This window comes from Mobula hypostoma, chromosome 3 (genome assembly GCF_963921235.1).
Source record: "Mobula hypostoma chromosome 3, sMobHyp1.1, whole genome shotgun sequence".
In the NCBI taxonomy this organism is placed as follows: domain Eukaryota; kingdom Metazoa; phylum Chordata; class Chondrichthyes; order Myliobatiformes; family Myliobatidae; genus Mobula; species Mobula hypostoma.
In genome coordinates this window covers 220,000,621-220,012,555 of record NC_086099.1, presented here as the reverse complement: position 1 = coordinate 220,012,555, position 11,935 = coordinate 220,000,621, and the positions used below count along the sequence as shown (strand labels likewise).

Genomic DNA, 11,935 nt, shown 5'->3' with positions numbered 1-11,935 from the left:
ATGCTATCATAACTATATGTGCTAAGTGCTGTGTGTGAGGGGTGGCTAAGTGGAGATACATCTCTACCCAAGGAGGTCACCCTTGGGCAAGGTGCAGCAGCTGCTTACCCCGCCCCCCACCGGATCGGGGTCACGGGAAGCCATGTGAGCAGGTGGTGGATGGTCATATGAGCAGCTGGTGCATATCACAAGTCCTGGTTATGCAACCAGTGACGCCAGGCAAACAATCTCTTAAGAGTACTGATAATGGCTGGGGTCACCTGCCCTGTAAAGACATTGCCCAGAAGAAGGCAAAGGCAAACAACTTCTGTAGAAAATTTGCCAAGAGCAATCATGGTCATGAAAAGACCCTGATTGCTCACATCTTATCAACAGCACGTAATGATGATGTCATATGACATGGAACATAATAATGACATCGTACGACACAGCACATAACGATGATGATGTTGCTATGTGTGACCGCATGTCCTGTGCTTTGCACCTTGGCCCCGGAGGAACCCTGTTTTGTTTAGCTGTATGCATGTGTATGGTTTCATGACAATTAAACTTCAACTTGAATAATTCCAGATACCTGGTAACGCAAGAAAAATACATTGCCCCCCCTAGGAAAAATGTTCAATTATGTATTTGAACAGGCTTTGCTGTGGTATTATATGGAGTAGCGGACACTCAAAGAATGAACAGCCAGGCAGGAAAGCAGCATTACTTGTACTGAATAAATCATATTTTTAATCAAAGGAAGGATTAACTGTTCCTCTCTGTGCAGATGCTGGTTGTCCTGCTGTGTCCTTTGGCATTTCCTGTTTTTATTGCAAGTTTCCAGCATCTGCAGGGTTTAGCTCTCAAATCTGACATATATGAGACAAAAGGGAATGGAGATCACTCTGAGGGTTACAAGAAGAGAAGTGGAAGGCAACTTAAATCATATATAACTCTCTGTATAGACAAAATGATCTGTTTCAGTGCACATCAGAAAATTGAAGCCCAGTCCAGAACCTTGCTGTGGCACAGGTACAGCACAGTAGCTCGACATTTAGTTTAACACGATTAAAGTGCCTGCAACCTGGGTTGGATTCCTGCCGCTGTCTGTAAGGAGTTTGTATGTGCTCCCCATGACCATGTGGGTTTCCTCCACATTCCAAAGATGTGCAGGTTGGTAGGTTAATTGGTCACATGGGCTCATTGAGCCAGTATGTCCTGTTACAGTGCTGTGTCTCGAAATGAATAAAATTGTGGACAGAATAAAGGGGCTGCTTCTGTGTTGTAATATTTTTCAATTGCAGGGTAAGTCAAAATAAAATGCAATTAGATCATAATTAGGGCAAATAAGCCAGGTACACTGCAGATGAAATGAATAAACTGCAACAATTTTAAAAGCCCAGATTTAAATTTTAGAAATAGAGCTGCGTCCTAGCTATGGAAATGTTCATAAATTATTGACAGAACAAAAGCTATCCACACTGACGTCGGCTACACGTGAACCTACTCCAATTTTCTTTCCCCAACCCCTTCTATTCCTTTCCTCCCCACATGAACATCTCCTTAGATCTACCTCCTGTATTCAACATTCCCACCATAAAAGGATTTTCCTTGAATTCCCTGCTGAATGTGCAAGAATTTAGAAAGATGAAGGATATATATGCCTTTATTTCAAGAGGAGTATGAGGATAATGATGACCTCCTCTGGTAAGACCAGATCAAGAACACTGTACAGATCTGATCTCCTAACCAAAGGAATTAGTGCAAGGAAAGATTACCAGGTGGATTCCTAGAGCTGGGGGGATGGGTGCTGATGGTTATGCAGACAGGGTCTATACTCTCTAGAGATTAGAAGACTAAGCAGCGATCTCATACTTAGAATTTCAGTAGGGTGACATTTCCCCTCACTCGATGAACTAAGCCTCGGTCATTCAGAACAGAGATGAGAAGAAATTTCTTCACCCAGAACGTAGTGAATCTTCAGAATTTTCTTCCAAAGAGGGCTTGGAAGCTCAGTTGCTAGTGATTAAAAATTATATTATGGGTTCAAGGGTTAGCAGGGTAGGGCAGAGGTGAAGGATCAGCTATAACTTTACTGAATGACGAAGCAAACATGAGGCACCAAATATTGCCATGCTCCTCATGATCTTACTTTTCACTTATGGTTCAGTTTGTTCTTGCCCACAGATGGAGCCATTTCCTTTTTCTCATCATATTAAACCCTTTCATACTCTTCTGGATCTATGAAGTTAATTTTCAATTATCTCTCTTCAAGAAGTCTTCACAAATCTTTCAATTGTTTATACCAATATCCCTAATCACCTATATCCAACCATGTGGAAGGAGAATTTGGCTATTTTACTACTCCAGACTGTTGTGCCGTGCTTTTAACGTCCATAAGATCATAAGCCATAGGAGCAGAGTTTAGTGCATTTGGCTCATCGAGTCTGCTCTGCTATTCCATCTTGACTGATTTATTACCTCTCTCAACGCCATCCAAATATAACATCTTCAGTCCTGTGTTCATCACTCTTTTCCATTTTGCCCTTGTGTTGCACTTCAACACATTCTACTGACTGCAATTTTATCCTTCCTCACTACACACTGAATCAACTTGTATACCAACTGCCCCATCCTCAGCACTACCACTCCGGTTTCCATCACCCTGCCAAATTAGTTTAATCCCTCCCCATTATACAAGATCACGAATAATCATTTATCTCAAAACCATGTCCCTTCATTATACCCATGCCTTGGTTCCACCATTATCCTGAACACTAACAATTGCCATTATATGCATTCAATCACTGGCCAGTCACAGTACTCCTAATCATATAACTGCAAAGATTCACCATCCTTTAAGTGGAGAAACTTCTCCTTATTTCAGTCCTGACTAGTCTATCCCTTATTCTGAGACCATGACCCCAAGTTCCAAAGGGAATATCCATCCCGTATCTACTCTTTTGAGCTAAGAATTTTGTACTGTATGCTTCAATGAAGTCATCACTCATTTTTCTACATGCTAGACAATTGAGCAAAGAAAAATAAGCTGGAGGAACTCAGCAAGTGGGATAGCATCCATGGAGGGAAATGCACAGCCAGCACTTCACCTGGACTGTAAGAGATGGGGAATATAACCAGTATAAAAAAGGTGAGGGGGTGAAGCGAGAGCTACTCCCTACACCTCCTCCATCTCCCTATCAGCCTTCCCCATCAGGTGGACCCCAGTGAGAAGGAGTGATATGCAGAGAGAGGTGGAGGGAAGTGCAGAAATAGCGACAGAAGCTGGGAGGTGATAGGTGGTGGTGATAAAGAGCTGAAGATGATGGTCTCTGATAAGAAAGGAAAGTAGAGCACAGAATCAAATAAGGGAAATGGGGAGAGCAGAACTAATTACTGGGGTCCGGTGGGCATGCTGGGGAGGAACCAGTGGAAGCAGTGATTAGATGATGGGTGGATGGAGTGGGTGGAGGAGGAAATACAAGCAGGTTGATGGATGGCTAAGGTGAGTGTAAAGAGAACTGGGTGGCCCAAACCTACTCAATCTCCTCTGCCATCTGAGGAACCAGTCTGGTAACATTTCCCTTCATTCCTTTATTGCATGTAGATGCTTAAGGTACATAACTTAAAAGTGTTCGGAAGAAATTATGGGGAGCATATCAGAGGTAGGTTTTTTTAAAAACAGAGTGTGTTGGGTGCATGAACCACACTGCCGGGGACTGTTAAGAGACTCTTAGATAGGCACATGGACAAAGGATAAATGGAGGGTCATGTGGAATGGAAGAGTTAGATTGACCTTAGTGCAGATTAAAGGGTTGGTCATGGGTCAAAGGGCCTATACTGTGTTGTACTGTTCTATATTGTTTCATTGAGAGACCAGAACTGTACACAATGCAAAAGCTTTGCTCTTTTCTCTGTAATTGTTGAAAGCTTTTGCACTCAATTCCTCTTAACAATAAAGATTAACATACCATTTGTCTTCCTACCTGCATCCTGTATGCAAACTTCCAATGACTTAATAGTTTAACAGGAATGTAAGGAAAGTAAACTTACCTGAAGTACACAGGTAATGAAAGCTACAAAAAATGCAACAAATGATCCCTTTTCTTCATTACCGTCCTAGTGAAAAACAGAGAGATAATAAACAAAAATCGTTTCCACTGAATTACCTGCCGAGAAATACAGTATTCAACAAATGGATAGCCCTTGCCCTAGACCTTCTCATTTCCATTGTTTGCCATGTACCATTGTGACAAGAATCACCATAAGCCAAATAATCAGTTATTATTTTGATAAACTCAGATATCTGTGTGGAAGGATGATGAACAAAATTTAACATGGACAAGGGTAATGCACAGTCCCTACGAACCATATATTAGATGAAGAAGGCAACTCTTAAAGCTTTTAAAATAGCCAACAATAAAATTGAAAAGCATTTCTGTCTGATATTAATTGGTAAAACATTCAATGCAAGTAGAGCACAACCAAAAAAATCAAACTGAGTGTTGAATTATATAGGCAGAGATCCATTAGACCATAAGATACAAGAGCAGAATAAGGCCATTTGGCCCATTGAGCCTGCTTCACCATTCCATCATAGCTGATTTATTATTCCTCTCAACCATCTTCTCCTGCTTTCACTCTGTAGCCTTTGACACTCTAATCAGGTACCTATCAAATTCTGCTTTAAATATACCCAATGACTTGGCTTCCACAGCACTCTGTGGCAATGAATTCCACAGTTTCACCACTCCCTAGCTGAAGAAATTCTTTCTCACCTCTGTTCGAAAGGGACGTCTTTCTATTCCGAGGCTCCGCCCTCTGGTCCTAGAGTCCCCTATTATAAGCAACATCCTTCACAAGTCCACTCTATCTCAGCTTTTCAATGAAAGGCAAATAAGAAGTTATGGTCAAATATCAGAATCGCAATCGCATTTATTGTCACTGGCATCAGCCATGGAATTCGTTGTTTTGCGGCAGCACTACAGCGCAGGCATAACAAGTTATTTATTTATTTGTTTGTTTGTTTGTTTACTAAGATACAGAGTGGAATAGGCCTTTCCGGCCCTTTGAGCCACGCTGCCTAGCAATCCCACTGATTTAACCCTAGCCTAATCACAGGACAACTTACAGTGACCAATTAACCAACCAACCAGTACGCCTTTGGACTGTGGGAGGAAACTGGAGCACCCGGAGAAAAACCACGTGGTCACAGAGAGAAAGTATAAACTCCTGAAAGGTATTACAAGTTACAATATAAAGATAAGTAAATAGGCTAAAACAGTGAGGTGGTGTTCATGGACCGTTCAGAAATCTGATGGCAGAGCAGAAGAAGCTATTCCTAAAACTTTTGAGTGTAGGTCTTCAGGCTGCTATACCTCCTAACTGATGGTAGTAATGAGAAGAGGGAATGTCCTAGGTGGTGGAGGGTCCGTAATGATGGATGTACTTAATATATTGATTGCAGCGGCATGGTAAAATACTAAACCCTATAAAAATGAGCTGGGAAATTGATCCTAATATGAGACTTAATATTACAAACTTGTGCTTCCAAAGTGACATTAGATAAGGTTGCATGACAGTGCATTGCTGATCCAGTATTAAAGCTCAATGAACAAATCTCAGCTAATGAGATGCAATAATTGACATTATGACATTTAAAGGCTCGGAGACTAGTAAATTATAAATATTGATCAAAGTAGAGAAGAGAAAGTAAAAATCTTCGGAATCTAAACCAGATCCCATAATGCCCATCTGCGTGAAGCAAAACATGTTGAATTTATACCTATCTTGCCAAGCACTGCTCCTTTCACTCATCGTTTTATTTTTAACTCTTCACTTAGATCGATTCAATGAAAAAGATCATCAAAATTAATGCCTGTCTTATTCAATACCCATTCCAAGCTACCAGAGCCACCAGGGAACATGAGGAGGAATCTCTTCACTCACAGGGTGAAACAAGCTGCCAACGGAATTAGTAGTGCAGGTTCAATTGCAACATTTAAGAGAACTTTATTTAAGTAAGTGAATGGTGAGTGGTATGGAGGGCAATGGTCCAGATATAACATATAACCATATAACAATTGCAGTACGGAAACAGGCCATCTCGGCCCTTCTAGTCCGTGCCATGTGGATCGATGAGACTAGGCAGAATAATGGTTCCTCACGGACTAGATGGGTCGAAGGGTCTGTTTCTGTGCTATGGAGTTGTATGACTCCACAGCTGAAATCCGCAATAACAATACCTACAGTGCCCATAAAAAGTATTCACCCCACTTGGAAAATTTAATGTTTTATTGTTTTACAACATTGAATCACAGTGGCTTTAATTTGGCTTTTTTGACACTGTTCAACAGAAAAACATTCATGTCAAAGTGAAAACAGATCTCTACAAAGTGATCTCAATTAATTACAAATATAAAACACAAAATAAGTGATTGCATAAATATTCATCCTTCATGTCAGTATTTATTAGATGCACATTTGGTAGCAATTACAGCCTTGAGTCTGTGTGGATAGGTCTCTATCAGCTTTGCACATCTGGACACCACAATTTTTCCCCCATTCTTCTTTACAAGACTGCTCAAGCTCTGTCAGATTACATGAGGATCATGAGTGAACAGCCCTTTTCAAATCCAACCACAAATTCTTAATTGGATTGAGGTCTGGACTCTGACTTGGCCACTCCCAGACATTAACTTTGTTGTTTTTAAGCCATTCCTGAGTAGCTTTGGCTTCATGCTTGGGATCATTGTCCTGCTAGAAAACAATACTTCTCCCAAGTCATAGAAACATAGAAAATAGGTGCAGGAGTAGGCCATTTGGCCCTTCGAGCCTGCATCGCCATTTATTATGATCATGGCTGATCATCCAACTCAGAACCCTGCACCAGCCTTCCCTCCATACCCCCTGATCCCTTTAGCCACAAGGGCCATATCTAACTCCCTCTTAAATATAACCAATGAACTGGCCTCAACTGTTTCCTGTGGCAGAGAATTCCACAGATTCACCACTCTCTGTGTGAAGAAGTTTTTCCTAATCTCAGTCCTAAAAGGCTTCGCCTTTATCCTCAAACCGTGACCCCTCGTTCTGGACTTCCCCAACATCGGGAACAATCTTCCTGCATCTAGCCTGTCCAATCCCTTTAGGATTTTATACGTTTCAATCAGATCCTCCCTCAATCTTCTAAATTCCAACGAGTACAAGCCTAGTTCATCCAGTCTTTCTTCATAGGAAAGTCCTGCCATCCCAGGAATCAATCTGGTGAACCTTCTTTGTACTCCCTCTATGGCAAGGATGTCTTTCCTCAGATTAGGGGACCAAAACTGCACACAATACTCCAGGTGTGGTCTCACCAAGGCCTTGTACAACTGCAGTAGTACCTCCCTGCTCCTGTACTCGAATCCTCTCGCTATAAATGCCAGCATACCATTCGCCTTTTTCACCGCCTGCTGTACCTGCATGCCCACTTTCAATGACTGGTGTATAATGACACCCAGGTCTCGTTGCACCTCCCCTTTTCCTGATCGGCCACCATTCAGATAATAATCTGTTTTCCTATTTTTGCCACCAAAGTGGATAACTTCACATTTATCCACATTAAATTGCATCTGCCATGAATTTGCCCACTCACCCAACCTATCCAAGTCACCCTGCATCCTCTTAGCATCCTCCTCACAGCTAACACTGCCGCCCAGCTTCGTGTCATCCGCAAACTTGGAGATGCTGCATTTAATTCCCTCATCCAAGTCATTAATATATATTGTAAACAACTGGGGTCCCAGCACTGAGCCTTGTGGTACCCCACTAGTCACTGCCTGCCATTCTGAAAAGGTCCCGTTTATTCCCACTCTTTGCTTCCTGTCTGCTAACCAATTCTCTATCCACATCAATATCTTACCCCCAATACCGTGTGCTTTAAGTTTGCACACTAATCTCCTGTGTGGGACCTTGTCAAAAGTCTTTTGAAAATCCAAATACACCACATCCACTGGTTCTCCCCTATCCACTCTACTAGTTACATCCTCAAAAAATTCTATGAGGTTCGTCAGACATGATTTTCCTTTCACAAATCCATGCTGACTTTGTCCAATGATTTCACCACTTTCCAAATGTGCTGTTATCACATCTTTGATAACTGACTCCAGCAGTTTCCCCACCACCGACATTAGGCTAACCGGTCTATAATTCCCCGGTTTCTCTCTCCCTCCTTTTTTAAAAAGTGGGGTTACATTAGCCACCCTCCAATCCTCAGGAATTAGTCCAGAATCTAACGAGTTTTGAAAAATTATCACTAATGCATCCACTATTTCTTGGGCTACTTCCTTAAGCACTCTGGGATGCAGACCATCTGGCCCTGGGGATTTATCTGCCTTTAACCCCTTCAATTTACCTAACACCACTTCCCTACTAACATGTATTTCGCTCAGTTCCTCCATCTCACTGGACCCTCTGTCCCTTACTATTTCTGGAAGATTATTTATGTCCTCCTTAGTGAAGACAGAACCAAAGTAATTATTCAGTTGGTCTGCCATGTCCTTGCTCTCCATAATCAATTCACCTGTTTCTGTCTGTAGGGGACCTACATTTGTCTTTACCAGTCTTTTCCTTTTTACATATCTATAAAAGCTTTTACAGTCAGTTTTTATGTTCCCTGCCAGTTTTCTCTCATAATCTTTTTTCCCCTTCCTAATTAAGCCCTTTGTCCTCCTCCGCTGAACTCTGAATTTCTCCCAGTCCTCAGTTAAGCCACTTTTTTCTGGCTAATTTGTATGCTTCTTCTTTGGAATTCATACTATCCCTAATTTCTCTTGTCAGCCACAGGTGCACTACCTTCCTTGATTTATTCTTTTGCCAAACTGGGATGAACAATTGTTGTAGTTCATCCATGCAATCTTTAAATGCTTGCCATTGCATATCCACCGTCAATCCTTTAAGTGTCATTTGCCAGTCTATCTTAGCTAAGTCACAGTTCTCTTGCAGACTGCATCAGATTTTCCTCCAGGATTTCCCTGTATTTTGCTGCATCTATTTTACCCTCTACCTTCACAAGCCTTCTAGAGCCTGCTGCAGTGAAGCATCCCCACAGTATAATGCAGCTACCACCATGCTTCGTGGTAGGGATGGCGCGTTTTTGACAATGTGTGGTGTATGGTTTGTGTCAAACATAGCATTTAGTCTGATAGTCAAAAAGCTCAGTTTTGGTTTCATCCGACTACAGAACCTTCTTCCAGCTGACTTCAGAGTCTCTCACACGCCTTCTGGCAAAATCTAGCTGAGATTTCATGTGCTTTCTTTTTCAACAGTGGCTTTTTCTTTGCCACGCTCCCATAAAGCTGCAACTTGTAAAGCACCTAGGCAACAGTTGTTGTATGTTCAGTCTCTCCCATCTCAGCCACTGAAGCTTGTAACTCCTCCAGAGTTGTCATATGTCTCTTGGTGGCCTCCTCGCTAGTCCCCTTCTTGCACGGTCACTCAATTTTTGAGGGTGACCCGCTCGAGACTGATTTACAGCTGTGCCATATTCCTTCCATTTCTTGAGTATTTAACTGTACCCCAAGGGATATTCAGTGACTTCAAAATTTTCTTGTATCCATCTCCTGACTTGTGCTTTTCAATAACTTTTTCGTGGAGTTGCTTGGAATGTTTTTTTTGTCTTCATAGCATAGTTTTTGCCAGGATACTAACTCACCAGCAGTTGGACCTTCCAGATACAGGGGTATTTTTACTGCAATCACTTGAAACATTTTGACTGCACACGAGTCTCCAAAAACAGATCTCCATTTAACTAATTATGTGATTTCTCATACCAATTGGCTGTGTCAGTGTGTCATATTAAAGGTGAATACCTCTGCAATCAATTATTTTGTGTTTTGTATTTGTAATAAATTTAGATCACTTTGTAGAGATGTTTTCACTTTGACACAAAGGAGCTTTTTTCTGTTATCTGTGTCAAAAAAGCCAAATTAAATCCACTGTGATTCAATGTTGTAAAACAATAAAACATTAAAATTTCCCGGGGGGGGGGATACTTTTTGTATGCACTGTATATTAAAATAAACACCAAGTTATGTGACTATCACCTAATTTCTGGGAGAAAAGGTTATCACAAATGACCTGAACTCAAGAGGTTCTGCAGATGCCAGAAATCACTCTCAGGTTGGAGGAGCAATAACTCATTATTCTGTCTGAGTAGCCTCTATCCTGACAGCACGAACATCAACTTCTCTAACTTCCGGTAATTTCTCCCCCTCTCCCCCTTTCTCCATTCCCCTTCCTGGCTCCCCCTTACCCCTTGTCTTCTCCTCATCTGCCTATCACCTCCTCTGGTACTCCCTCCTTCTTCCCTTTCTCCTCTCCTATCAGATTCCTTCTTCTTCAGCCCTGAACCTTTTCCACCTATCACTTCGCAGCTTCTCACTTCATCTCCTTTTCCCCCTGCCAGCTATCTCCCTGCCTCACCTGGCTTCACCTATCACCTTCCAGCTTATAGCTTTCCCCTCCTCCCACTTCATTCTCACTTCTTCACCCTTCTTTTCCAGTTCTGATGAAAGGTCTTGGTCTGAAACACCAACTCTTTATTCTTCTCCATACTGTAGATGCTGCCTGACCTGTTGAGTTCCTCCAGCATTTTATTTGTGACCTGGTGAGCTTAGCATATAGTAAACTTTAGTAACTCCTTTAGGCGGTGAGGGAAATGGGATGGAGTAAGAAAAACAGAAAGCAACCAGCTGCTTCAGGTTTTATGTACAGTAGCTGCATTGCATTTACCTGGAAATTGTGTTCGATGAGATGAACTCCACGGATTAAATTGAGAGCTCCACATACAATATTAAGGATAACCGACAGGATCCCAACTGTACTCACGGGCTCCAGTCTGTAGCTGGGTGCTGAGGGTGAATAAAACAAGATTTATAATTGTATCAGAAACAATCCGCTGCAGTGAATCAGAATCAGGTTTATTATCACTGACATGTCATGAGATTTGTTGTTTTGCAGCAGCAGTATAGTGTAATACATTAAAAATCATAAGTTACAATAAGAAATATTAACAAATACCTAAGGAGTGCAAAAAGAGAGAAAAATAGTGAGACTTCACAGTCCATTCAGGTATCTGATGGAGGTGAGGAAGAAACTGTTCCTAAAACATTGAGTGTCTCTCTTCAGACTCCTGTACCTCCTCCCTGATGGCAGCAATGAGAAGAAGGCATGTTCTGGGTGCTGAGGGTCCTTTATGATGGATGCCAACTTCTTGACGCATCAACTTTGGAAGATGTTCTCGATGGTAGGGAGACTAGTGTCCACAATGGAGCTGGTTGAGTTTACAATCCTCTGCAGCTTCTTCTGAACCTGTGCATTGGAGCCTCCATACCACACAGTGATGCAACCAGTCAGAATGGTCTCCATGGTGTGGGATCTGTGCTCTCCACAGAATGCCCTCTGTAGTGCTGTGCTTACTCAATGATTTAACAGTGTAACTGGCACACTTTAAAGGTAGTTTATATCTGTCCAAGGCAGAAAGCATGTTTACATGCTGAGGTGTAGATTTATTCCTTCTCAAACCCTTCCAAACCTTCCCAATCACTTAATTTTTCTCTTGTTCTGACAGCTCCACCAATGTTCTGTCAACCAATATACTGTATATGCTAGGCCCGGTCGAGTATGCCAGGCATTTTTTTATGCACCCCAAATCCATTCAGGCAGGGTTTGCATCCATCAATAACTAAGAAAGACAAGTTATAATATCAAACAATCCTCATAATTGTCTACAAAATTATGAGGAACTAGATAGGATAAATGTAAGCAGGCTTTTTTCACTGAGGTTGGCTAAGACTACAAACCGGTTAAGGACGAAAGGTGAAATTTTAAGTGGAACATGAAAGAGAATTTCTTCACTCAGAGATTGGTGGAAGTGTGGAACGAGCAGCCAGCAGAAGTGGCTGAAATTTCAACA

At 41.8% G+C, this 11,935-nt stretch overlaps 1 protein-coding gene across 6 annotated transcripts in view; it reads right to left on the bottom strand.

Annotated features, from left to right (window-relative positions):
• Positions 1 to 11,935, bottom strand: part of sec22c (SEC22 homolog C, vesicle trafficking protein) — a 98,806-nt gene that overhangs the window by 54,883 nt on the left and 31,988 nt on the right. For 4 of the 6 annotated variants that reach the window (XM_063044553.1, XM_063044555.1, XM_063044556.1 and 1 more), the window contains exons 5-6: positions 10,753 to 10,871; positions 4,036 to 4,101 (exon numbers count right to left, since the gene is read on the bottom strand). In XM_063044553.1, coding sequence (XP_062900623.1) covers positions 4,036 to 4,101; positions 10,753 to 10,871 — 185 coding nt within the window. Of the gene's footprint in view, positions 1 to 607; positions 888 to 4,035; positions 4,102 to 10,752; positions 10,872 to 11,935 lie in introns of those variants that run through there. The other 2 variants (XM_063044557.1, XM_063044558.1) reach the window with 2 other exon arrangements.